At 42.8% G+C, this 25,228-nt stretch overlaps 1 protein-coding gene across 1 annotated transcript in view; it reads right to left on the bottom strand.

Moving 5' to 3' along the window:
* The window catches only part of adamts18 (ADAM metallopeptidase with thrombospondin type 1 motif, 18), a gene marked incomplete at both ends in the record, with an annotated part of 58,664 nt that extends 34,078 nt beyond the window's left edge, over positions 1-24,586 (bottom strand). Inside the window, 12 exons of the mRNA XM_083996239.1 lie at positions 101-249; positions 1,966-2,061; positions 3,858-4,011; positions 4,110-4,247; positions 5,096-5,201; positions 6,447-6,606; positions 6,721-6,804; positions 8,088-8,302; positions 9,166-9,448; positions 22,594-22,907; positions 24,150-24,231; positions 24,485-24,586. Of these exons, the coding sequence (XP_083852365.1) occupies positions 101-249; positions 1,966-2,061; positions 3,858-4,011; positions 4,110-4,247; positions 5,096-5,201; positions 6,447-6,606; positions 6,721-6,804; positions 8,088-8,302; positions 9,166-9,448; positions 22,594-22,907; positions 24,150-24,231; positions 24,485-24,586 (1,883 nt within the window). The remainder of the gene's footprint in view (positions 1-100; positions 250-1,965; positions 2,062-3,857; positions 4,012-4,109; positions 4,248-5,095; positions 5,202-6,446; positions 6,607-6,720; positions 6,805-8,087; positions 8,303-9,165; positions 9,449-22,593; positions 22,908-24,149; positions 24,232-24,484) is intronic.
* Positions 24,587-25,228: the final 642 nt, after the last annotated feature.

The raw sequence follows: 25,228 nt of genomic DNA, 5'->3' as shown, positions 1-25,228 counted from the left end.
ACTTTGTCATCTGCACGGCTACTTAAGCTATCAATACAAATTAAAAATGAGGTGATGAATCAGATTAGAAGTAAATGCAAGCATGCACAAGAGCGTATACCTTGGGCTGGTGCAGGAACGCTCCCTGTACATGACCCCTCCTCCACAGGTTCTGGAGCAGTCAGACCACTGGGACCAGGCTGACCACTGCCCATGGACCGCCCTGGGACCATGTTCCCCATATTTAACACACTGACCCCGCCGACACCACTGCAGAAAAAAGAAAGAAGGAAGTGAAAGAGGAGAAGAGACTGGGACACACAGAAATGGCTTTCTTATCAGAACTTGAGTGTTGGCTCGGGCACCTGGTTTGCTGAGTTTCCTGGTTTGGACAAATGCCCAGCACCACACCTGGACACCCAGACTCTCTAGCTGCAGCCAAAAGACACACGCACAGATATACCGTCCACCACACCCGAGCCAATCCAAGCCAAACTCTGCACTCACACACATCATCACCTTCTCTCTGTCTAAATATCAGCTTTCGATATGTGAAGGAGTGCAGTTGTTCTGTGTCCAGCTGAGAGAACTGTAAAAATACCTCTGCAGGTACAAACAAGTATGAGAAGCAGCGATGCATACTTAGTGGAGTATTTGTTGTTATTAGTCATCCTCTTTGAACTGATTAAGTGTCCAAATAAACTAATCTAGGTTAAGCTGCTTCCCCTGCTTCTTTTAAATTGCAAAATTTGCTTTCGCTACGGAGAGTGATGATGCAGGCCAATTGCAGTTTATTACCACTTGTTTCTTGAATTCATATCCATTATTTCTATCAGCTATAAAAACATTTTACTTACAGAATGAATTAATATGACCTGGAAACACGCTGACATCACCATAACAAAGGCAGCTGGGGCAAGAAATGAGGAGTCAGATGTTCTGCTCGACAGGCTGTAAACATGTCAACACCTCAGACAGATTGTCTAAACCATCCGTCATCACACAGGGAAACTGTGTACATTAGGTATTTACACTAGATCAAAGATGAACCAGGAAGTGGCTCTGTAAACCATGATGGATATTTACAATAGACCATTTGGGTAATAATTTTGAGGTTTCCCCTCATTTAGTCTGACCAAATAAGGATTTGTGTGAGGAACGGTTTCTTGGTGAGCTACATGGAAAGATCAATTCCACTGTCTTGCCTGTGCAGTAAGAAGCTGCCATCAGCAAGAAACTAACTAACTAATCTGGCAGTAACTTCACAATAAAGTATATATGTGAGAGTTTTATCAATCTCTCTGCAAGAGCATGACTAAGTGTATTTTTCAAAAGGTCAACTAGTCCTTTAAAATCATCTGTCTCCTGACGTTCCTTCTGTTTGCACCAACTCTCAGCAGTGAGCTTGGTGAGTAAAATGTCATTTTTACCGGTACGATGCACCAGAACAGAAATTGTAATCAATCCTGGATATAAAGCAATATTTTCACCCAATTTTCATTCTTTTCACCCAATTATCAGCATCTCAGTGTTTCTTTTCCTGTCAAATGTGTTATCTGTGCTTGCCCGTACAGAGAATGTAACATTGCACAAAATGAGATTTATCAATAATTTGAGGAGGTTGTGTTTTCATCTGTGTCTGTGTATTTACTGGTTTGTTTGTTTGTTTGCAGGATAACACAAGAAGCACTAAACCGATTTGGAGCTTGGTAGAGGGATGGGACATGGACCAGGGATGAACTTCTTACATTTTGGGTGAGATTAGGATCATTCGCCGTGAACTAGATTTTTTGTCCTCCCCAGTCTGGTGTTTGCTCTTTGACAGAAGTCATGGCAGGGGACAATTTTCTTAGTGCCACATCTTCTTTTCTTTCTGTATTGTCTAACGCTATAACACTTTCAATTATTATTGTTATTATTATTATATTATTATGTTAGGTGTCTAATTAGTGAGTGAAATGATCAGTATGATTCACCCTTCCTTACCATGTCTGGACCGCAGCTGGTTCCTTCTGCAGCCGGCATGAACTTGGTCTCACACCGGTGTCCTGTGCGATGACACCACAGCGACTTGCAGATGTCCTGTCGAACAAGCCATACACAAACACACAGGAGGTTTTCTACTAGCATCTGTTTTGGCACCTTTTGGCATCATGTTCCTCCCCCTCTTTCCTCTTCCTCCCTGACCTGACAGCACCTGCTTCTTGCCAGGACCACCATCATGCTGGTAGATAAGCCCCCACCGCCTCGATAACCGAGAATAAGCTTCTCTACAAAGCGTTGGTGTCAAATCTAATCACTGTACCTCTTTAATGAAACGGGCTATAATTGTATGTGTCATCTGACCCAACAATAGAGAGACAGAGCGAGCGAGTGAGCACAGAGGGAGAGCCGAGGTCGAGAGACAGGCGGCAGAGTCTGGCAACCCGCCCAACTGCAACTGGCAACGGGAGAGAAACCAGAAAGGAGGGAGGGTAAGAGCAGGAGAGACAGCTCTGGTGTGTGTGTTGAGTCTTTGTCCTCACTTCTCTGACACGGAGCAGGTGGTTGACAGCCACATCAACCATACTGAAAATCATTCTACATGAGCCCATTACGACCAAAAAAAGAAAAAAGAAAACACGATGAAAAAGTGTGAAAAGCAGTCCCAAATCCATGGTCAATCAGTGTGTAGATTAATTGACCACCCACTGACTAACACAGAGTTCTAAGAAATGCATTTGTGGTATGTGATCTTCTTTTAGGGAAACATAGCAGGGATTTGGGGTTTTGAATAAGCACTGAATAGCCATGGCCATGTAATGTGTGCTAATCTGTCATATATACGATTTCCCAGCATTTACGGCCCTGTAAAGGGAAAACCGGTGGTATTTTAAACGGCATTTACATGTGAATCAATGTCACTGAATGCACTGAATATAAAGGCCATTGCCAAGAGCACAAGGATTCAGGGGGGAAGGCCTACATGGAGGGAGGGTGGTGGTTGCTCCTATTCAAAAGATGGAATGCATTTTAATAGAGGGGTCAAACTTAGGGGGTTTAAAGTTGTTGTGCAAAGATCATGCTAATTAATAAAATGCCAATTTACTGGCGCTCTAAAGCAAACAAGTGAACCCCCTTTATGATCCGAGTGCCACATCTCATTAGTGGAGACTCTTCCAGTGCATTGAAGACACATGAATGAGAATTGATTTACATTGTTGGGGTCCATGTAAAACCAGGACTATGCAACTTTAGTGTAACTGCACAAGACATGGTTAGTTCAAGGATCTATTATAGGAACGATACTTCCTCCATCCTTTTTGATTCTTTCCTTGGTCTATTTGTCTCCATCTGTTGAATGTCAGTCCAGACTCTCCTTTTCTCTCTGTTTTGCTCTCCACCAGTGGGGAATGTCTTACTCTTTAGCTATTAATTGTTCTACTTTCTTCATTGGCATGTCACAAACTTGAAATGCCTGTTTGCTGCTGGCCACATATAAACAAATATTACCAAAGCAGTGTTTTACTTTAAAGGGGCTATAATATGTTTTCTACCACCAAATGTAAGGGTAACGGTTAGGGTTAACCCTTGCCAGGCTCAGGTGATGGTGATGAGCTTAAGCCAGTGTGAAGTGGGAAGTACAGTGACATGCTTGTCGGACGAGGCTGGCAAGGAAAGCTAGCTGGTTAGCATGGCCACTTCCAAACAGCTCATAGCAAGTAAAGGGAAGAAAGTTGATGCTGAAGTTGCAATATTTCCCTGTAAACAGCTTTTAATGCTAATCCTGGCTAAACTAGCCAACAACTAGCCACTAGCAAAAGCAAAACTTACAGATAGCAGCTTTAAATAAAACAACAATTAATCAAAACTGTGTTCAAAACTCAGACTTATCTCACCTTGACAAAATCAAGGTTGCAGAGTTTGGCCTTTGAGCCAAACTGCCACTTGCACTGTGTGTCTGCGTCGTACAGCTGCCCAGGAAGTTGTTCAGGATACTTGTACTGACCGATCTGCCTGGGCTCATCCACCAGACAGGATGCCTGGGCTGTTCTGGTGAACGCAGCACACCACTCATGTCAGTCAGAAAGAAGGCAACAAAAACTGACCAACAGATTTTACATGGTGCATATGTTTGAGTCGGGCCTAACCCAAGGAAGCGGCTGAGGTACTGTCGACTGCAGGTGGACCAGGAGAAGACCCCGTTGTTTCCAGCCAGAGTTGGAGACATAATGTTGCCCTCTGTCTTGCGGCAAGGGTTGCCTTCACCATCATGGATCATCCCAAAACTGCAGGAAAATCAAGAGAAATGGGTGACTTAGAGACTTAAACTTATGTTGATGACAATATAGAGTAATAGAGATATGAGTTATTTAAAGATAAGATCTTATAAATAGAAACGGTAACAGTAAGTTTGCGATGATTACGTTGACAGTTATTGATACTGACAGCTTCCCTTGTGATGATCAAGCTGATGTCATTGTTAACCCACCATTTACATGTTGCATTATGTCATGCAGCTAAAACATATTTGGGTGAACTAAGTCATTACAACGCGGTGTCATGTGTTTACTTATTTGTTAATTTGTCAATTTTAGGTCTTGAGTCAACATGTTTCTGGATCACGTCCCGTTTAGCTGACTTAATTCATTAGTATACCTCACCTTATAGAGCCAGGCTTATTATTACCTCAGTGGATTATTTAAAAAATCATCTGCACCCCGTTTCTGTTGTGAGCATGCCACACAAACAGAAATCTGCAAATATCAAAAATAAAACTCTATCTCAATGGAGACGTGAAAACAGAAACAAAGAGTTGTGGCGCCTTAGGCAGTTTCCATTATTCTCTCATAAAGTGTCATGGAGTGGATGAAGTAGTGCTCTAACGTAATGCTTTTATTCCACAGTGTATTTGTTTCTTTAAATCAGAGCATGTTCATTTCATTTAATATAGATTCATTACATCAATGTGCAGCACAGAGCAATGTTACAACCATTTGACATCGCTTCATCTGTTTAAGGTCACTGCTACAGTTTCTGTCAGCATTGTTAGAGAAAGGCTTTATAACTATAGCAGCCAGACGCTGAGTGCAGAATTCATTTGATGCCTCAATAATACAGTTTTTGTCAAACATACTTGTGTCCAGACTCATGTGCAATGGTGAAAGCCAAGCCCAGTCCTGTGTCCTCATTGATGGTACAGCTCCTGTACTTACTGCACATGCCACTGATGGGGGCAAAACCTGCACAGACAGAAAGAGATATGTAGTCTGAGATTTTTGGTCATCAACTTTCAACATACCAGCTTCACAAAATGCCAAAGGTTAACAAAATTCAACCTCGCATCTGTAACACAAAATCCTCTTGTTTCTTTCTCTGTTGTAACCGAGCATGTTCTTTTGTGTTGAAACCTCAAACAGATTTGGCAGCCAGCAACATGTTCACGTACTTGAAAAGTCGGAAGGGGAATTTCACACCAGATGCAAAGTGCTACCTCACAAGCCTGCCTAATTATAAGACTTTGATAGCTGATGAGTTTAGATGACTACTGCTGATAGTGGCCCCGACAGCATTATGATTTCAGTGACCAATTTTCAGGATTTACAGTCACTTTCCTGACCCCAAAATAAAAGCATGTAGGAACAGTGATACGTCGCTAATAAATGTGCCCATAAGTTAAAAGAGCCATGCGCTAAACTTTAACAACCATGGCAGAACATGTTGTCTCTCAGTATGTTTTGTTTTGGTCTTTATCAAAAAGCCATTTTCTTTCAGACACTACACAAGTTACGTACAGTTAACACATACTTCTACTGATAAGTCACTTTTCTTCTTATTAACTGCCAGCAGTTAATGAGATAATGAGATAAAGTGCTGCCTAGAGATTAGGGGTATTTAGTAGTGTGAATGCAATATGATTGGGATATAAGCCAGGATGAGTTGGCTGCCTTGTTGTTGTTCCAGCTGCTTCTTGTTCCTACAAGCTTCAAGATTTACATGTGGACTGAATCTAAGCTCATCCCTAAGTAAACTGGTCACTTCAAACATGTTGTTGGCAGTTATCTTGCTTGGCCAGATTGTGTTTTTTCATTTGGATTTGACAGACAACCATGGCAGGATACTTTTTAATGAGCTCTTTTCCTCCAGAGTGTCAGCTGATCAAGGTGATGTTTGCATTTCTGACTGGGGAATTCCACTGCAGGCCATAACCTCCTCTCTCTCCATGTTTTCTTGCCTGCATCTACACTGTTACCATGCAAGAAAGGCAAAATGCCCAAAAACAAACAAACAAGCACATTTAGGTTACTGTGTCATAAGGATAGTCATCTCCTCTATTTGCAATTGTCAAATCGCCATCATTAATCACAACATCCACAGTGCAGTTCAACTCCTGAAACCATTTCACACTCAAATGAATGGGGGAAAGGGCTTTCTGAGCTGTAACCAATGCAGACAAAACTGAGCATTCCCACTAAGCACAACCTTACCCAGGGTGTCACAGGGCTCGTTCTTCCAGGAACAGATGTCAAGTCCAGTGAGCAGAACAGCATGATCATGACGTTTGCCGCCTTTCCCCACCAGACCCGACTGCCACTGACAGAAACTGTTGAGAGACTGGTCGGCGTGGTGATTTATGGTTAAGCCCAGCTGGAAATGAAATGAGAGGAACAGAGACACAGATATTGAGTAAAATCATCAGTCATCAGTGTCCAAGAACAAAACAGCACATTTTCTTCAGACTTGTTATGTGATTCCACTCACTGGGTCTTGTTCCAGCAGTAACAAGCTAACCACCACAATGTTGATGTCGGTACCAATGGTGCCATCTTTGAAAAGACTGGAAACCTGCAAAAGAGCAGGAAGTAGATTGTTAATTTCCCACATAGAGCTTCTAACATCAAGTAATGTTTAGTCTTAGCTAGGTTGTAGGCTAATGCCCATCTCCATTTACTTGCCTATGCAGATTTCTTGCACTCAAAACTGAAGAGGTTAATGGTCAAAATCTTGATACCATTAAAACATTTCTGACAACACAAGAAAGTAAGGGCCACATGACCAACAAAGAACTAGCACAGAAGAAAACTAACAAACATATTAAAACATATTAATGTAAAGGTAGTAAATTATGCAAGAAATACTAATAATCAGACTTTTGGAAACCACATAACCAACAGCTGGGTTAACAGAGGAAGCAAATTTTGTCTCAGCAGTGTCAGTACTGGTCATGCTAGAAAAAAGGAACACGGCAGCAGGAAAACTCTTGAGTGTAAGTTTACATTTTATTGCATTTCCTTTAAAGAGTTTATTCAACATAAATTACTTTACAGTACTCTACCCTAATCTAATGGCGCTTTTCCACTAGCGCGGCACGGCACGGCACGGCACGCTTTTTTTGCTTTTCCACTAGCCCTAGTACCTGGCACCAGGTACTATTTTAGTATCGCCTCAGCCCTGGTTCCAAGCGAGCCGAAGCGATACTAAAACGTGACGTCAGCCGACTGCCTTCCACTGATGGGGCAGAGCGTCGTCGTGAGCACAACGTCCGACATGAGAATCAAACCCGGAAACTTAAAAAACACAGCGGCAAACAGCGTCCACTGATCTGTACCGAGACTGTTGTTATTCTTTCACCTGAGTTAAATGACTGCTGTGTGGTCTGTGATCGAGGAACAGACGAGTGAGTTTGGAGCTGACGAGAGGATCGAAAAAAGAGAGAGAGACAATGTGGCCCCGCGACGACCCCGCCCCCGCTGAGGAGGAACTAGAAGAACTCAGTTGTAATGGAAAAGCACCTTTACCGAGCCGAGCCGTGACTTGTGTAGTGGAAAAGCGCCATAATATCCCACTTCTAAACGAGCTGCTGAAGAGATGTTAAGCATGTCTGGTTGGATATATAATGTATGTTTGCCTATACGCTTGGTGCTAGCTCAACTACAGTCAAGCACACGGCCCTCGCTTTGAAACTTCTCAGGAGTGTCCAATCTTAGATGGCAGAAGAACTACAACCAGGCTTGAAGTGAACAGAGCGATACAACAGATGTCCATGTATCTTCTATCATGTATTGTCAATTATGTTACATGCCACCACCTCATTTCCTTCTCCTCCCTCTTCTCCTCCCACTTCTCACCATGTTCATGACTGTGAGGACGTAGGTTGTGACGTTGTCCCTGCCGTGTTTTTCCAGCATCTTCCTGTCTGCCACCACCAGGGTCTCCACATTCAGACCACCCACCCTGTTGGAGTTGATGGGCGATCTCTTTGCCCTTCCTGGTCCTTCCACCTCAGGTATCGCAAACTCATCAGGCATGACGAAACGGTCCCCAGCGGGAGGCTTGGGAGCGTCTGCGAGGGCGAAAAGGGAAGGCCGGAAGGGAGGAGAGACAGAGGGAGAATGAAGTACAAAGAAACAGTGAGGACTTGGCACTGAGGGTCAAATGAATGAACTGCCTTTTTCCTGGCTCGTGCCAGGTGATAAGAGCAGGGTAGGTGTTGAAAGGACAGGAAATTCACTCCCCATGCTGCTTCCTACCTCTCACCACTAGAAGGAAAGATAAAACTGTAACCTGGGCAGAGGTTTGAGTATATGGTGTAGCCTCAAATACATTTGTCATAATTATGCACTCAAAGTGGCATGGTGAAGTGGTGATAACACTAAAATAATGTCATGTCAATGTATTTTGTTACATACTTGTATTACAAATAAACTGGTGTTTTGCATCTCATGTTAACATATCTGTATAGACCTGTCCTGCAAGGAGAAAATCAAGTTGCATCCAACAATCCTGCGTATGTCAAATATGAGCTGAAAGTACTTCACATTGGCCTAAAGACATAAACCAAATACACCAAACCAACAAACACTTAAGATTATGAAATATTATTATTATTATGTATTTGTATTTTTCAATTTAATGGCAAAATGATGTATTACATTGATTCAGCACATTCCATATGTATGCATGTCTAAGCCAGTGATGTACATTGATTCATGTGCTCAGGGAAGAATCTTTTCAGATCTGCACTGACCAAAATAAATTTAGAGTGTTTTCTTGAAGTACACGATTAAACAAATAAATGTAAAGGCTTACAGCCAAATCAGTGACATGTGGTGTGTTTGGTATGTGAAATGGGATTAATCTAAAATTATCAGATAGCGAAGGAGGGCTTTAAGGGTGATATAAGGAATATAAGGTTCCCTTACATACATTGCTTGCGGCGTCCGCAGAAGTGATGCCTTTGTAGTTTCCCATGCTGGTAGTCATGGGGATGATGCTGATGATGATGATGGTGGAGGTAAGGATCGTCAGGTCTGGATGAACTGGTGCTAGATGAGTCGGTAGATCTTCTGTGGACAACATGTTCTGCTGAGCGTTTGTAGACAACATGTGGGTGGTGACCGCTGGGGACACTGTAGTTGTGCTGTTTGGCCAGATGTTGGGGTAGAGGGGCGATCAGATACTCCTCCTGAGACACACGGATCAAACCTGACTGAAAAAAACACAAACAAAACCATGGATAATGAGTAAAAAACCACAAATCTCTCACACAGAAATCCTTTCAGATCCAACAGTAGGTACTATTAAATATTTAGTATCTAATATGGAACAGCACAGTCTGGCCTTGACAGAGATATACAGTGTAGCTGAAGCAGCCTTTGGTTTAACCAGCAGTCTAACACATACTTCACCTCTGAATCTGCCCAGATCAGTCCCACCTAAACTGACAACTTAAACTCCATCTTAATATTAGGCAGATGTGCACAGTGCATCCAGCTGTTTTAGGGGAGGATATGTCAAATTTAGCTGGATGACAAAAAAGCATAAAATTACTGTTTTTATGCAGAACTGGGTTTTGTTTTTAATTGATTACAACAAAATGTGCACATCTTGTTCAGTCCAGTTTAGGGCTTTACTTCAAAACATAATTCACTCCAAGCTGAAAATTCTGCAGTGCTTGTTGTTGACATAGTCATAATGACAACATTGTGTCCCTGGTTTTGTTTTCAAAATAAAATCTGACAATTGTACAGTGCACTTTTAAAATTGTTTAAATTTAATACACTGCTTTATTCAATTTCCTGACCGTGACTAATCGTATTTAAAGGTTTAACAGTCAACTTCATTTAATGTGTCATCTAAACTGGAAAACAACATGTACATATGGCAGCACTGTAGCATCCATTTTGACCTCCCTTCTTCTGAAGAGTCTAAACCTGAGGAGATTCAATTTATGTTTGTAGTTTTTGTCCCTGGACATGTTACAAAGCAAATCAACTTGTCCGGCCTGGCCCTTTAATTTCAAAGTAACAGGTCACGTCAGTTTTGATCATGTGGCCTTAGCTGCTCTTTGAACTGAGAGACTGAGCTACTGAACCTTAAACATGACCACAGGTTTCAATCTAATTCACTCCACATCCCACCACATGTTCACAAAATAGCTGTGCAATCAATCAGGCACACACATACACAGCCATAAACACACACTAAGAACACATTTGCGCACACCCACTGACCCAGTGACCCCTGAGTGTGTGTGTATGGGTACATGTGTGTGTGTGTATGTGAGAGAGAGAGAATGTATGTGTGTGTGTGTGTGTGAGAGACAGAGAGAGCGAGAGAGAGAGAGAGAGAGAGAGAGAGAGAGAGAGAGAGAGAGAGAGAGAGAGAGAGGACCCTGCTCCTGTTGAACTGACCCCATTCCCCCCAGACTAGCAGGTGGCAAAATAAACAGAGACAGGACAAAAGGGAGGCCATGGCAAAGCTCTTGTTGTCAAAACATTGCCTGGATACATGGCAGGCAGCCATCATCAGCCCCATCCATCCCTCTAACCATCCATCCATCCATCCATCTGACCATCCATCCCTTCATCCAACCATCCACCCATCTCTCCAAATCTTCAGCCGCCAACACATCTTTCGTCTGTCTATAAATCATCTCCCGCTTCCATCAATCTTCCACGGAGCGATGGGAAGTTTTACAGCAAGTTCTTCATTTTGCCAACATAAAAAAAAACTCCACGTGCTCCAATGGTTTCCGAGTTTCACTGTGCGGTGTCAATGGCTTTAACCCCAGCACATCGATACCTGCCAAAACAGCCTTCAAAAAGCTTCACAGCTCCCTGCTCCAGCGGCATCACTCTGAAAGGCTCCACCTGTGAGCACAAGGTGGAAAGAAAGCTTTCCTCAGGGCTATGAATAAAATATATCAAATCAAAGATCTGAATTAAGAGACTGAAGGTCTTTGGCAAAAAGAGTACAGCTTCCCAAAATAGACTGGAATTCAAAACAGAGCTAGTGGAGGTCAAAGGAGGTGTCTCCCATCAGCACACACTGCTGTCATCTCTCGTTTGCCCATCTTTTCATCTGTCTTTCATTCTTACATTTACAACAAACCTGCTCTGTGAAAACATACACTTCATCACATATTCCCTTTTAAGATGGAACACTTTTATTATTTTTTGTCCCGACAGCACACTCTGTCAAGTGGTATCAGTCTACTCATTGCACAACAGCAGTAGATAATTTCATAATTTTTCTTCCTCTCAACCTACCAACACCCTTGGACCATCACACTGGCTTTAATGAGACAACAAGAAAATCAGCCTCATACAGACATTATACAGATTCGGCTTGAGATTTTGCAGAGCATATCATATAATTTGCCATCAGAAAAGGCAGATGTTATTAATGACTATTCATGACCCAACCTGGCAACCACCACAATCCTTGCATGCCTTACATCTCTCTCTCACTCTCTCGCTGTCTCTCTCGCTCTCTCACTGCGTCACCACATCTGCCAGCTCTCCACTTTCTTTTCCAGCAGTTAGCAGATGATAATGACAGGAAATTAATTCCATCTGCAGGCACGGTAATAATGGTGGTGTGTGTGTGTGTGTGTGTGTGTGTGTGTGTGTGTGTGTGTGTGTGTGTGTGTGTGTGTGTGTGTGTGTGTGTGTGTGTGTGTGTGTGTGTGTGTGTGTGTGTGTGTGTGAGGTGAGGTGAGGTGATATTCTTTCTTCTGTCATTATGCTGCTATCAAGGAGAGAGCAACTAATACAACTTGGAGAGCTACCTGCCTTTCAAAATAAAAGTTCACCTGCTGCAGCATCAATAGACCAACACCACATTAGAATTAGTCAGGCTAATACACATACATTAGTTGCAGTAGTTGCACTATAACCTATACTTGAGCTGCTGTTGTCTGCCCAAAAATATACACTGCAAACCTTCTGCCTGTCTCCATCACAGTGAATGAAAAGGCTTGAATAAAAATATAAAGAAGACTTGCAAGTATATGAAAGAATGTGAAGATAGTTTACTATTAAATAGTTAAATAAAACAATATGACAGGACTTGGCCTGATTACATGCAATAATAACATATGGTATGTTGCAGTGGTGCTATGAAGAGATTAATTCTGATGGCAAACTATGAATCCAAGGTATTTATGGTGTAACATCCATTAACCCCTTAACCCCAAGTATAAATCCAGCTTAATTCTTTACATTTTCACACATCCCTCACTTTCTGACCGTCTTTCAGCACTGTCATGTGACTAGTTGTATGTTTTGTGTGTCATTCAGATCTCATTTCATTACAAACCTATCATCTTCGAGTTACAGTGCATGGCCCTATGCAGCAAAGATCTACCTCATCTTTTGTGGTCACAATTTATTCTCCTTTATAAACAGGAGAATGAACTGAACAGTACAGTAATGGAATATTTGTCTAAGTAGGGGGGGGGGGGGGGCATCACAATCCTTTACTTATACTGGATGGTAATGCATAACTTAAAGGCTCATTCCAGCTATTTTACACATCAAGGTCGATTTATTCATCATGGGACAGACGACTCAGCCTTTGGAAACAGCTGTATAATGTCTTTTGAGGTTCTGAAGGGAGACTGACCTGATGACATCATCGGGGATATTTTTTTTCAGTCTCAGCACAGGATCAGAGTCATCACATTTTTTACCCAAAATCCATTCAGGGAACTGATGTGAGCATTTACCCTGCAAAGAGCAACTAACCAATCATGCTATGGAAATGTGGGATGTATAATACAATCATTCAACAACCAGGGACTTTAGGATGAATTGGCGTCTGCTGCTTCGACCACCTTTGTGGGGGCAGCATATTAATTTGTTGGATTGCATATTTAATTCCATCTAAGTGGGTTAGATATGATATCTGCACAATGGTGATAAATTGGTGTAAGTCAAACAGGAACAGTAAAAGATTCACTGGGGATCTCTGGCAGGTAGAGTGAATCCATCAAAGCAATGAAAGATTGGCCTGAAAGGTTTAGATTTTTGCGAAAATATTACGCATTTTGCAGATAATATATACAAATGACTGCCTATATCTACAGTAGCTCTGTTTGTAATTGAGGTGTGCAGGAAAAAAGGTAGGTGTATAGAGTTTCACAGGACTGTACAGGGCGACACAGCGTCTATAGTAGACAACAGAGAGGCTAGTAAGCAATGGTACCGCAGACCTATTATCTTTTACACATTAACACTTGTAAGACTAGGACAGATTAAAGGGCAGAGCACTCTCTGCTAAACACCACTTTACTTTCCACCCATGTTTACATGCAGACCTGCACCTTTCTCTGACTCTCGCACACTCAGATCATCACAGATCACAGGCTGAACCAAGTCGCCTCCAGTAAGAAATTGTTCTTTTTTCAACGTGGAGAAAATTTGGGTTAAAATAACTCCGGCTGGACCTCTTCTTTCCTTGGATAAAGTCAATGAAAGCCACTCCAACAAGGAGCTCTTTCTCTTTGGCAAACATAATGTCAGGGGAGACGGCATCTTTAGCTTGTCTCTGTATAAACTCAAACTTCTTTTAAGGTTTCCCACCATGATATTATAAGGCAAATGAGTAAGTGCTTACATGCTGTTAAAGACTAGGGCCGAGCAGTGAGAAGCCCCAAGCCGGTGATTACTGAGCTCTAAAGCACATCTGCACTCCAGCTCAGCAGAGAATCATGTGAACACAGTGTGTGGTGAGGGGGAAAAATCATTCAGGAGCAGAGGAGGCCCCTCCGGTATCTAACTTATTCAATGGGATCATAATCTGAGTAATTACAGTTTACTCAAGAGAAATTATGTGTAATTTGGTGAAAAAAAGGTAGTGGTGGTAATTTTGGATCTTGGATTAGAAGAAGACAAGAGCCAAACAGCAATGACAGGGAATAACACTGGTTGGGTTTCTCCTCATTTAGCTTTGAAAGACTGTATTTCACAGTCATTCAAGTCATTTACAGCTACTCAGTTGGTGATAACATGTCCAGATAACCCTCTTCATGTATGACTGATTAGGATCACAAAGTGTCAGTAGCCCAGGGATCTTTCAGTCCTTGTTTGGCCTCGCTAATTGTCTTTGAACAACCTACTGACACCCTCCAAGCATGTCTGGGGAAGGCAGCAGAAACGGATGGTGTTGGATGAGTCTTTTGTCATTTGCAGCCTTTGGGATGGTCCTACTCGTTATTCCGTGTAGTCACAGCATGAAACAGTAAGGCTACTCCCACACCAGTTCATACAAATGGAAATGTCCTCCTTCAAAGTGATGTTAATTGCTCTCTAACTGGATTACAGTGCAGCTCTAACACTTTTACTAACCTAAAGATGAAGTGATGCTATGATGCAAACGACGTGACTGTTTAATTCCAATAAACTTCAGAGTTCTTTCTTCTCTAGTGAAGCGTACATACAGTAAAAGTACCAGAGATGTATGTGATAACTTTAACTTTTGAATTTTCCAACAAAGGTCAACCAACCCTCAGTAATAGCACCTAGGACTGGAAAGGTGGATATGACACTAGGGAAGTTACACCCCAACACCCAGAGGAGCTGTCTATTTGTAAAAATGGACAGAGCTTCAATACTAACATATGTTTTAAAGCAGTACTTATTAGCTTTCAATTTTGGTTGAGTTTGGCGGTGCTAGTGGCCCAAAGCGGTAGTGTTTTGCCTGAAGGAAGACTGCATTTCCCATGAGCACCAGCGTGTAGCGCCTTAAACATCCTGATCTCCCGGTGCATAGAAATTAACAGAAGACGTCCAAACTAAGTTTCTGTTACCAGCGGATCATTTCACAATAAACACACATACACAATCCGACGGAAAGGTGCCACATTGCCTGCTCCCTCCTCGTCGTGACCCGCGAAAGTGAAAGTGAAACTTAAGTGAGAGCCGGTGTCCTACCATGCTCCTCAAAGCTGCTTAGTGCCAGTGAAGGCGATACAGACCCCCTCAGGCCATGACAGAGGTGTCATTCAACCTGTTGTAAGCCCATGTACCATCACAAAAGTTATGAAAATATTATATGAAGGTTGAAAAGTTCCTTAGTGTTGGTTTAATATGTCAATAACCACTCGGTTCCTACTGTTAATATTCAATACTGAGTTCACCTCAGTGTTGGCACCGGCGGAGGCAGTGAGCCTGAGAGGACTCAGAGCAAACTACATCTTTGTCAACTTTAAAACAGCTGCAAATCAAACTCTATGAATGAAACTATAACCACCATGAGATATTTTTATGGTCTCTGCCAACTGGTACTGTTATCATTATCACCCAGATTATGTTGATGACGCTGTTAAACCTAAAAAAAAAAAAGCTAGTAGACTGGAGAATGAGATGGCCGTAGCAGTGAGACATTGTCGAACGGCACATTTCAGAAAGGCACCTAACTTATAAATAATCGTACCTGTACGTACAAATTTTATCGTACCTGTAGTAACAAGGTGTAGGAAATACATGGTATGTGGTCACAGTACAACTCGACTAAAGAACATCCAGCAACTCCTAATCAAATTCTCCATGGCTGCCAGAGAAAAACATCTTCACCTTGACAACACTCTGACACAAGTTGTGAAAGGAAAAAAAAAAGAAAAAGCAGGTCAAAATTAGATAAGACCCCTCTCACCATTAATCCCAGATTTTGCTTTCCCAGAGACCAGAATGAAGACCATGTGTCCTGTACTGTGAGGTTACACTAGGGGCAAACAGGCCTTAAACATGAAACAGCACTACATTGTATTTCACACACAAGCTTCTGCCAGCAGATTGAAAAATGACAGCTGTAACACTTTAAGAAGTCACCACTCTTTATCACCAATCAACGCTCCTTATCAACCAGGCCATACCAGCTTTACTGTGAGCCTGGACTGTTTTACCACAGCACCAGTCAGTGTAATGCAGTGGGGACAATAGTAGGTCAGATGTGATGTATGGGCTATGTTTGTAGAAGTTGTAGCATCTACTTGAAGACTTCAACACCAGCCATTAGTCTTGTGTGAGAAAAGACCTTGCACACACTAGAAAGGATGTACAAGCCCACATACACATAGCTTTTCTGTTTTTTTCTCTTCCATTCACACACACACACACACACACACAAAGCAACCCTCACCCATGCTGAGAGTCGTACCCCCACCCCCACCCTCCCTCTCCCACTGGCATCTAACGGTGGGCACTACATCACTGTCAGCATCCAGACCACCAGGGAACGGCTCCGGGCCACTCTCCTCTTGTAGTGCCAAGCTCTGAGCTCCTCTGTGGCCCAGCCCAGTGGCTGAGTTATGGCCAAGCCAGAGAGGCACATTGTAGTGGGGAGACGTTCCAATTTGTTGGCCTCTACTGAAAATGGACAGGTACAAATGGCCCGAGTGCTGTCTGGAAATCGGTCATTCAAGTGTCATTTTAACTCGGCAAAAGCCTAAGGGATTTGGAAACACACACACACACACACATCATATGTTGTCTCTGTTCCCAGCCCTGCGGATGAGTAATCGTATACTGTCTCAGCTCAAGGAGTCTAATGGGATTTAAACATCTACATATGTTAAATATTCAAACAGTGCAAGCAAGTGTTTAAATGTATGCCTTTTGGCCAAATACTTTTTTTTCCCCCAGATATAGTTTACAGATTTTTTTTTTTAGAATTTGTATTGTCACTGCAACATTCCATATAGCATATAGATTTGGAGCAGGACATTTAAATCATCAATTATTTCCAAAATGCATATTTAACCTTAAAGATCAACAAAAGAACAGGATGTCACATTTTCCAAACAAATAATGCACCTCAGCCTCTCATTTATTGTCATCACATTGTGTCGTGTACTACAACCACCACACAACTGTGGAGGCTACACAGCAGTGACAAGTCCCGGGAAAACAGCAAACATCTTTTTCACACCACAGGGAGCCCAGTGCCTGAGGGGATGCAGCCAGAGGTCATAGGTTGAGCTGCCATCATACTACACTACAGTGACTGGTGGCTGCCACAACATGCGGCACCGTGTCAACAACGGCAACCAGACAACCAGACAGCAGGTTTGATCCGAGGTGCCGGAGAAGATGAAGAGAGCTGAAGGAGAAAATGAAAGGAGGTGTGTGTTGACACTTCCTTAAGTGTTTTTCCTCTCACACGTAGCTGTGCTAACACGTTTGAGCTATAAATCGTGACACCTGGGGGTTGCTGGGATTTTAGGGCCAATTTCCACCACACGTCTTCTGGGCTTGATCAAAACCATGGTAACATTTTATCTCTTCTGCTTTTTCTTGCGACGATGCACTAAAAAGTCAGTGAATGGCTTGGTTTAGCAATTTAAGGACTCAGAAGAGGAAAACTGATCCTCTAAATTGCACCCATTGGTCAGTCTGAACCTCAGAGCTCAGTTTCCAAAGAGCCCAGCCCATCTCTGGCCTGGCCCCCAGGGGCTTGGGAAGGGTCATAATAAAGGTCATGGTCAGCTCTGCCACATCCTGACAAAGGGAGTATCTGACTCTCCGATGCTGCAGTGAAGACTGCCAAGTCATGAGCAATGACTTTGAACAACCACAATAGACAAGAATGTTGTAGCAATGTTTCTGAAATACTTGTCGCATGTTAATTATAAACATGAGAAAATAATTATAAAAATTATACACCGTCATCAAGTAATTGCAGTATTCACCACTCCAACATTGACGGCATCTATGAGTTGTCGACGTGGCTGCATAGGTAACGGTCAACAAAATAAAAATCCCCAAATATAGCCGCTGACTTATACAGGCAAAGGAATTTCAGACAACACATCAGCAAGAGAATTTAGTGCTCTGCAACTTTCCCACAAGGCTTTGCATCTTAAGCCACTCGCCATATGTTTAAAAGGGAGTAATAAAGATGGCCTAGACCCTAATATAGCATATCAAGGGTCAAAAGCAAGAGCAAAATTATAGAAAATGAATCCCCAAATATTTTGATAAGCACTGAAAATTAGTTTGTCAGATGCCGATGTCAAACACATGTTGGTCCCACATTCTCTCATCTGAGCATCTGCATCTTTTGTCTAATTTATACATGGTATAAAATTGAACTTTTTCTGTGTTTAGGACTGTTGGTCGTGTTTAAATTGTTCACTCTTTTGTCTCTCTGCTGTGCTATGCATTTCATCCAGCCCCGAGTGTGTAAAATTTCTGTTCACATTCTGAGGATAATATAGTGCGTCTATATTTTCTCACAGGGACCAGCACGGTGTCTGTGCAGGACTCAGATCTGCCCTCATCACCCCAGAGAAGAATCCTATCCTGGGAAGGGCCTGGGAGGACAGAGGTGAGCAGTAAATCACCTGTCCTCTCTGCATTCACACGAGCACTGAGCAGCTCTGAACTTGCACTATAGTAAGAACCTGTAAGAGGCCAGGTTGAAACCCCTCCACTCTACACCCTTCACCCAACCACCCTCCCTCTAGCTCACTCATCTCCATACACCCAAGAAGAGAGGATTGGGGTCAACCAGCAAAGCAACCTCAGATGAGAAACCCTCAAAAGAAGAAAGAAAGAAGACCCGCAGCCCCCTCCCCTTTCCACTCTTCAAATCAGAGAGCATTACATCTGCAACGGCATCCTTTCATCTCTCATGCAAAAGTGAAGCAGACAACTTCATTTCACTCAAAAGCGTGAGTGTGGTGCTCTGTGAGGACACAGAGAGAGTAATTAAGGGACAGCAAATAACACCATGTTCAATTATTAGGGATTTACAGTAGAAAATCCCTCTATGCCAGTCATCCATCCAGCCGGCTCTGCTCTTAATACCAACTCGCCCTTGTCTTCATTTAAATAGTTGAATCCCGCTTCCATCTGTTTGGCCCGGGCCGGGGTGAATGTTTTTAAAAAAAGGGCTTGGTCTTGGTTTGGCCCGGTAGCTGGTGCTGACACTTCTGTGCTATTAACAAGCCGGGTCAAGTCCAAAAAACCCTATTTCAGACACTTTCTTTTCCCTATTCTCCTGTCTCCTCATCTCTGGTGAAAGAAGACAATGAAATGAAAAATGAGAGAGCAATTTTTCTTTCTTGCTCTCACTCAATTTCTTCTCCAAGTCCATCTCTCCAACTCTCTATAAAGAGACCATCCAACCTCCCTGGGAGCTTCCACCCTAGACAATGAACTCACATTATTCTTGCAAAGCACTCTCTCTCTCTTTCTCTCTCTGTCTCCGGTGCTGCGCTCCCAGCCCAGCTCACTTCTCATTCATGATTTCATTCATTCATTCACCCTCTTTGCTTTGCCCTCTCTATTTTTCCCAGATTTTCTTGTCTTCCTTTTTCCCGACTTCTGGCGTTGTTTTTAATCCCACCTTAATCTCTTCCTTGAGCTCATCACTACATCAAGCAGGCTTGAATGGATCATTCCTCGTTTGTACTTAATCCAAATATTCTGGGCAGAGGGCTGGGTGAAAAGCAAGGGTTAACTACTTTTGTTGTTGTTGTAAGCCTTGCAGCAGTTTGACAATGCACAGACTGATGCACCAAAAGAAAGAGACAGAAAAGGGGGGAGAAGGACAGAATTCACTTTCCATGCACTTGCCATTTCATCTCATTTTATTCATTCACCGTTCATTTTTATCAGCCAGAGATATAAAGACATGAGTCCATTTAACTGGCTGAGTGAACAGCCAGTCAGCGATGGCCCACTTGGGGGACAAAGAGGGGGGCAAAAAAACTAAGCACAGGCTCAGGAGGAGTAAAAAATAGATCAAAGCGCTCATCGAGGCCCATTCAAATGCAATCACGACCCAATCACATTGTGTCCCCGCAGCACTTTTAAGAGAACGGGTCAGTGGTGTTTTATTGTGGGTGGGAGCCTAGCCTAATGAAAGGGACAATGTGAAGATTAGCAGTGCCAGCCAGGGAGCTCAAACTTCACCCTGGCTTTAATTGCTGAGAACAAGAGGAGATGTAGCAAACAGGGGACAATAGAGCAGGGCAAGCAGAGAAGGAGGTGGTAAGAGGAGGTATTACAATGGATGACAAATGGATGGTATGGCTTTTATGGAGTGCAGTGTTTCCAAGTGGCCCAGGCTGGTGTGGGATGTCGAATGTGAGCGTGGTGGAGCATAGAATCGCCTCATGAACCGCAAATGAAATCGGATAACGTCATAATTACAAAAAACAAATCAATCAAAGTTCATATGTAAAGCCCAAACACAGCATCATCTCACATTCTGCCACATGATTTTGTTGAACCAGAGTGAAATTAGTGCAAGAAGCTAATTAAGCTAACAGAGGTGAGCATAAAGACTGACAGCTAGGTAACATGGCTAAGTAATTATGTTAAGTGACATGTTGGTGTTATTCTTGACAAACAGTGGGTTATCAGTGTACTAAAGTCTGGCTATCAATAGCATGCTTAGCTACTTTCTTGTAGGTGTTTTTTGTTGTTGTTGTTAGTTTGTTTGGCTTTTCAACGTTTTCCCTTCGCTTCCTCTTTTTTTTGATTATACAACAGCAAGTTTTATCTTCAAAGGTATCTGCACGACCCGACATGCGTCCTTTAAAATGTTTTCTTGAGGCAAATACCCTAGCTACTGTATTTGCAGCCAGCGAAGGGCTCAACGTGGGATCCACAGATCAAGAAGAGCGAGGTAGAGCAACAGTCTGTGGGAACATGGGTTTGGTTTGGCCAACTTTGTACATTGGGTTTTAAGACCATCTTATAACAGCATCATGAAGATGAGCATTTGAGTCACCACTCAGACTAAGGCCCCGTCCACACAAACATTTTTTTCGAATCCTGATAAATACTTTATCGGATCGGCGTTGCGTCCACATGGATACGGCGTTTTTGGGGGGTGAAAGCGGTATTTTTTGAAAACGCGTTCCAGAGTGGGAAAATTTGAAAACGCCACTCCAGCGTATCCGTCTGGATGGCCTAAACTGATTTTTTCTGAAACGATGATGTCATACCCCCCACCGCTCTACCTGTAACCTGAGACACACCGCTACAGCAGCTACACACTGACAGTCTATGGACGTAACAACAACAACGGCCTATTACCGTCGGGTCGCTCAGACGCTGCGGCTGAATCGCACCTGTTTAATCATCACTGATCGTCATATTTACTCTGACACGACTCCCTGTCAACATTTCAATCCCATGTTTGAGTTTGAATACAGCGGGGGACTTCTTCTTCTATTGAATTTCAACAGGGACTTTCCGTCTTCTTCTCTGTCTTAAGTGGTTGTGTGTGGCAACGCTACAGCGCCACACACACTCCACACAGGCCTGGAGTATGTATGTACTACCGCGTTTTGGGTCATTTTCAGTTGATCCATGTGGACGCAGATATTTCTGGAAACGGTGCCGTGTTTACAGAGATTCTTTTCAAAACGATTAAGAAGAAGATTGGATTCGGTGAAGCCGCGTATTTGTGTGGACGGGGCCTAAAGCTAGGCTAAATTAGTGCTAACTTAATCCTCTGTACTCAGTCTTGGACGGAAAGCCACAGGGATACTGTACCTCCCAAATGTTGAGCTATGTCTTCTAATATTCATTCGCACCAGTGGGTGTGGTGGCTGAGGAAAAATTGAAATAGCAGTGACCAAAACTTTGTATAGTTGTGTAAACAAAGGCATTGACATGGAAAATGTGATGAAGACACATTTCCACAAGGCAACACAACCAGTCCTGCACGTGTAGACACTTGTTTCACTGCTGCAGGGGTGAACAACTTGGGGAATGGGAAAAAAAAAATTCTGTGCTTTCCATGACAACTTGCAATTGCCCTTTAGTGAGTAAATTGGTTGGGCGTTTTTGTCAATGAACAGTTAAACTGAACTACTGTCCTTCCTCATGCACTGTAATGCCAGCAGTGTAACATCTCTCTCCTTCTCAGCTCTCTTCCTTTTATCCTTTCTTTTCCCACCCCACCCAATGCTCAAATAAAAGCAGGACAAAGCTCTTGCAGAAAATTATGCTTACACTCATGGGTAATGATGTCATGTCAGAGTTCACCCATGATATTACCAAGGTCTGAATTGATGCATCAAAACAATTGGGTCATTATTAGAGGAGTGACAGCTTTTCAGACATTGAGACACAGAGCGTGAGGTAGGGGTGGAGCACAAAATGTGTTGCTTGAAAGCTTTTTATTACCAATACTTCCTCCAAACTTTTCAGAAACTTTAAACAAAGCATTTCAGAGATTCTGAGGTCTCATCGACCCAAGGGATGATACATTTTCTCAAACTATGTTGAGACCATGTAATCAGTTTAAATAAATTACAAAATCACTGCTGAGTTTTCACATCGCATGATCATACAATGTTTCAAGAGCCAAGAAGTGGCAGACACTTACCAGTCCTGAGCAGGTCGATATGGCAGCAGAGGATGCTGAGAGGTTATGGACGAATCCCTGATACAGGCAGTTGTGAAACCCTGCATCATCCATCACCGTGGCGATGCCATCAGAGTTGAGTGCCTGCACGGTGAACCCCGGGCCAACCACAGAGGATGGATGCAGGTCCAGTTGCATGTCCTTCCCAAAGGCAGAGAGCCGGTAGTGCAGAGAAGAGGACAGGGACCTCCTGCTGCGGTGGCTTCTCCTGGTCACATCATGGGTCAGGTATCCTCCCTCGGAGTTCACCTCCACCGGGGTTACAAACACATAGTCTGTGGAATAGAGTGGTGGAAAGGAAGTCACATCAGAAGCTGCTAACGTCAAATACTATGATACTCCAGGAGTTCTTTTGTGGCTGGTGTTGTCTTTGGCCAAGGATGCGTGTGATGATTTGGATTTAGCTACTACTGTTAGAGGACAGAGTGACACTAACACCAAAAATTAAAGCATGAAAGCAAAGAAGTGAGTTGCAACATGTATCCAAAACAAAACATCTTTTTGCTTTGCATTCTGGTTTTCTTATTGTTGGTGGAGATAGTTTTGCTATTTAACGCATATTAAAATAAAATGTTAACATTTGCTGCATACAATTTCCCATTGATATCAAACTGCATCTTAAAATAGCTCAAAAAGGGTCTGGTTATACCAGGAAATTTACACAGAAACACAAGATACACGACGAATATCCAAAGAGGGTACTTTCAACTGTCATTAGCAAACAAAGCCTGTTTCTCAAATGAAAAACTTCTGTTCAAGTGAGAGGTTCAGTGTGCAGCAAGTCATATGGATGACAGATGGATTTTAACAGAAGCCCTGACGCCAACATCATACTTCCATGCATGTCAGATACGGTTGAGTACTTCAAAATCAGAGGTTGTTAATCTAAAATGTTCCAATTTCATGCAGTTGCCATGGTCTTCCAGTCAAATGAAATGTTAAAATGACTGCATAGATACAAAATATAGGACAGTAATTAGAAACACCGGAAAAAAAGTAGGAGCAGGAAATTTTCTAGTCCAATTTTTTTTTTTCCTGTCCCAGTCAGCTTTGTCATATAACAAAAGCTATGACTTTCTATAGGTTCAGAAAACAACCCCTCAGTGCAGTGCTGGGAGAATAAAGATGCTTTTCTCACAACCTCAGAAAAAAAAGTCAATCTCCCCTTTTCCCCTCAGTAAATTAAAGTATGTAAATCACCTCAGCTTGTTTCCTTGGTTTCTACAGTAGCCTACAAAGCAGTGAAGAGGGAATCCCTGTGTGTGCACTGCCCTCATTGGTCCTGTCTCAATAGCCACTGCTGCAGTGTCAGCTTATTAGAAACCCCAATCCTAACAAGGGTCCCCAACATAGTTTTACCAGAGACGCTGTGGGCATGTCACCCAATTTAATTTATGAAATCGTAACATAACTAATTGTTTATGTCAAGAATATGGCCAATTTCATTGTATTAACAATCTCGTGGGATTCTCCCAGCTGGAGGAAACATTCACTGATGCCAAAAAACAAGCACTCACCATGATTTAATCCGTGGCTGTAGCTGGAAGAATAACTGGCTGAAGCGCTGTGGGAGGTGTGTGAGCAGCAAATGTGCAGCGTCTGCAAAATGAAAAGAAATAGATATATATGAATGGACAGGTAGCAACAGGTTGCGAGCAATGGAAGTGGTGGAAGTCAAAAAGTGATAAGTGGAGTTCCCCTGTGGGAATATGAGTCTAATTTAGGATGACAATCATTTGTCTTAGTTTTCAAGCACTGGCCTGCTGTTGACATAAATCACGCCGAGAAGCGACAAATACTTGCAGATTGTTGCACGTGTTGAATTTAAGTGTGTGTATTAGATGCCACATGCCTTGATGATATTCCAGGACAAGAAGGTGGAGAGTAGCTTGACTGAGGTGCAGCTGACCAGCGGGATAGGTAAAGTCCATATCAGAAGAAAAAGGCAATCCATGATGATGGCATGCAAGCTCACACCTCTCCCGTTACCTCCTAAAACAGCGCAAAAGTAGTAATAACCTGCGGTAGCGCATAATGCAGTGTGCACGCATTGTTTAGTGATTCGGTTCCCCCCGCGTTGTTGGTTCAGGTAAAGTCGACAGGTTGCAGCAGCCGGTGGTGCGCACAGACAGGAAGCGCACTCATGAATGAGTGTGTGTATGCATAAGTGTGTGTGTGAGTGTGAGGAGGAGAGGCAGGTAGCGGTGTCGAGGATCACCGGGGGGAGCGCTGACTGAGCACTGAGCCCGTGAGTGAGAGACGGCCTGCAGGATGTAGCACAAGTCAGCGGGCAGCAGCCAATCAGCGCGCAGCATCATTTACCACGCGGAGATAAAAGAGAAGAAAAAGATTCTCCTTTTAACAGCGGCGGGACTACTGCTGCCTTCAAGTGCTGCTCGTAAATTTCTGCTTTGAAAGTTCAGTGAGCAGACTCGCACCTCAGGCTGATAGATTTTTGTATCAAGAGGATGAAAAACAGAAGATAGCCTACACACATGACTATTTCATTTATTCAATACAAAAGTTTGTGGGCCTAATAAGTAGGCTAGGCTAAGACAAAAGATAAACACAGCACAACCTATAGACAACTTTCACT

Source organism: Trachurus trachurus (assembly GCF_905171665.1).
Source record: "Trachurus trachurus genome assembly, chromosome: 3".
In the NCBI taxonomy this organism is placed as follows: Eukaryota; Metazoa; Chordata; class Actinopteri; order Carangiformes; family Carangidae; genus Trachurus; species Trachurus trachurus.
The sequence above is the reverse complement of the archived record's forward strand: the minus strand, read 5'-3'. Positions and strand labels throughout refer to the sequence as shown.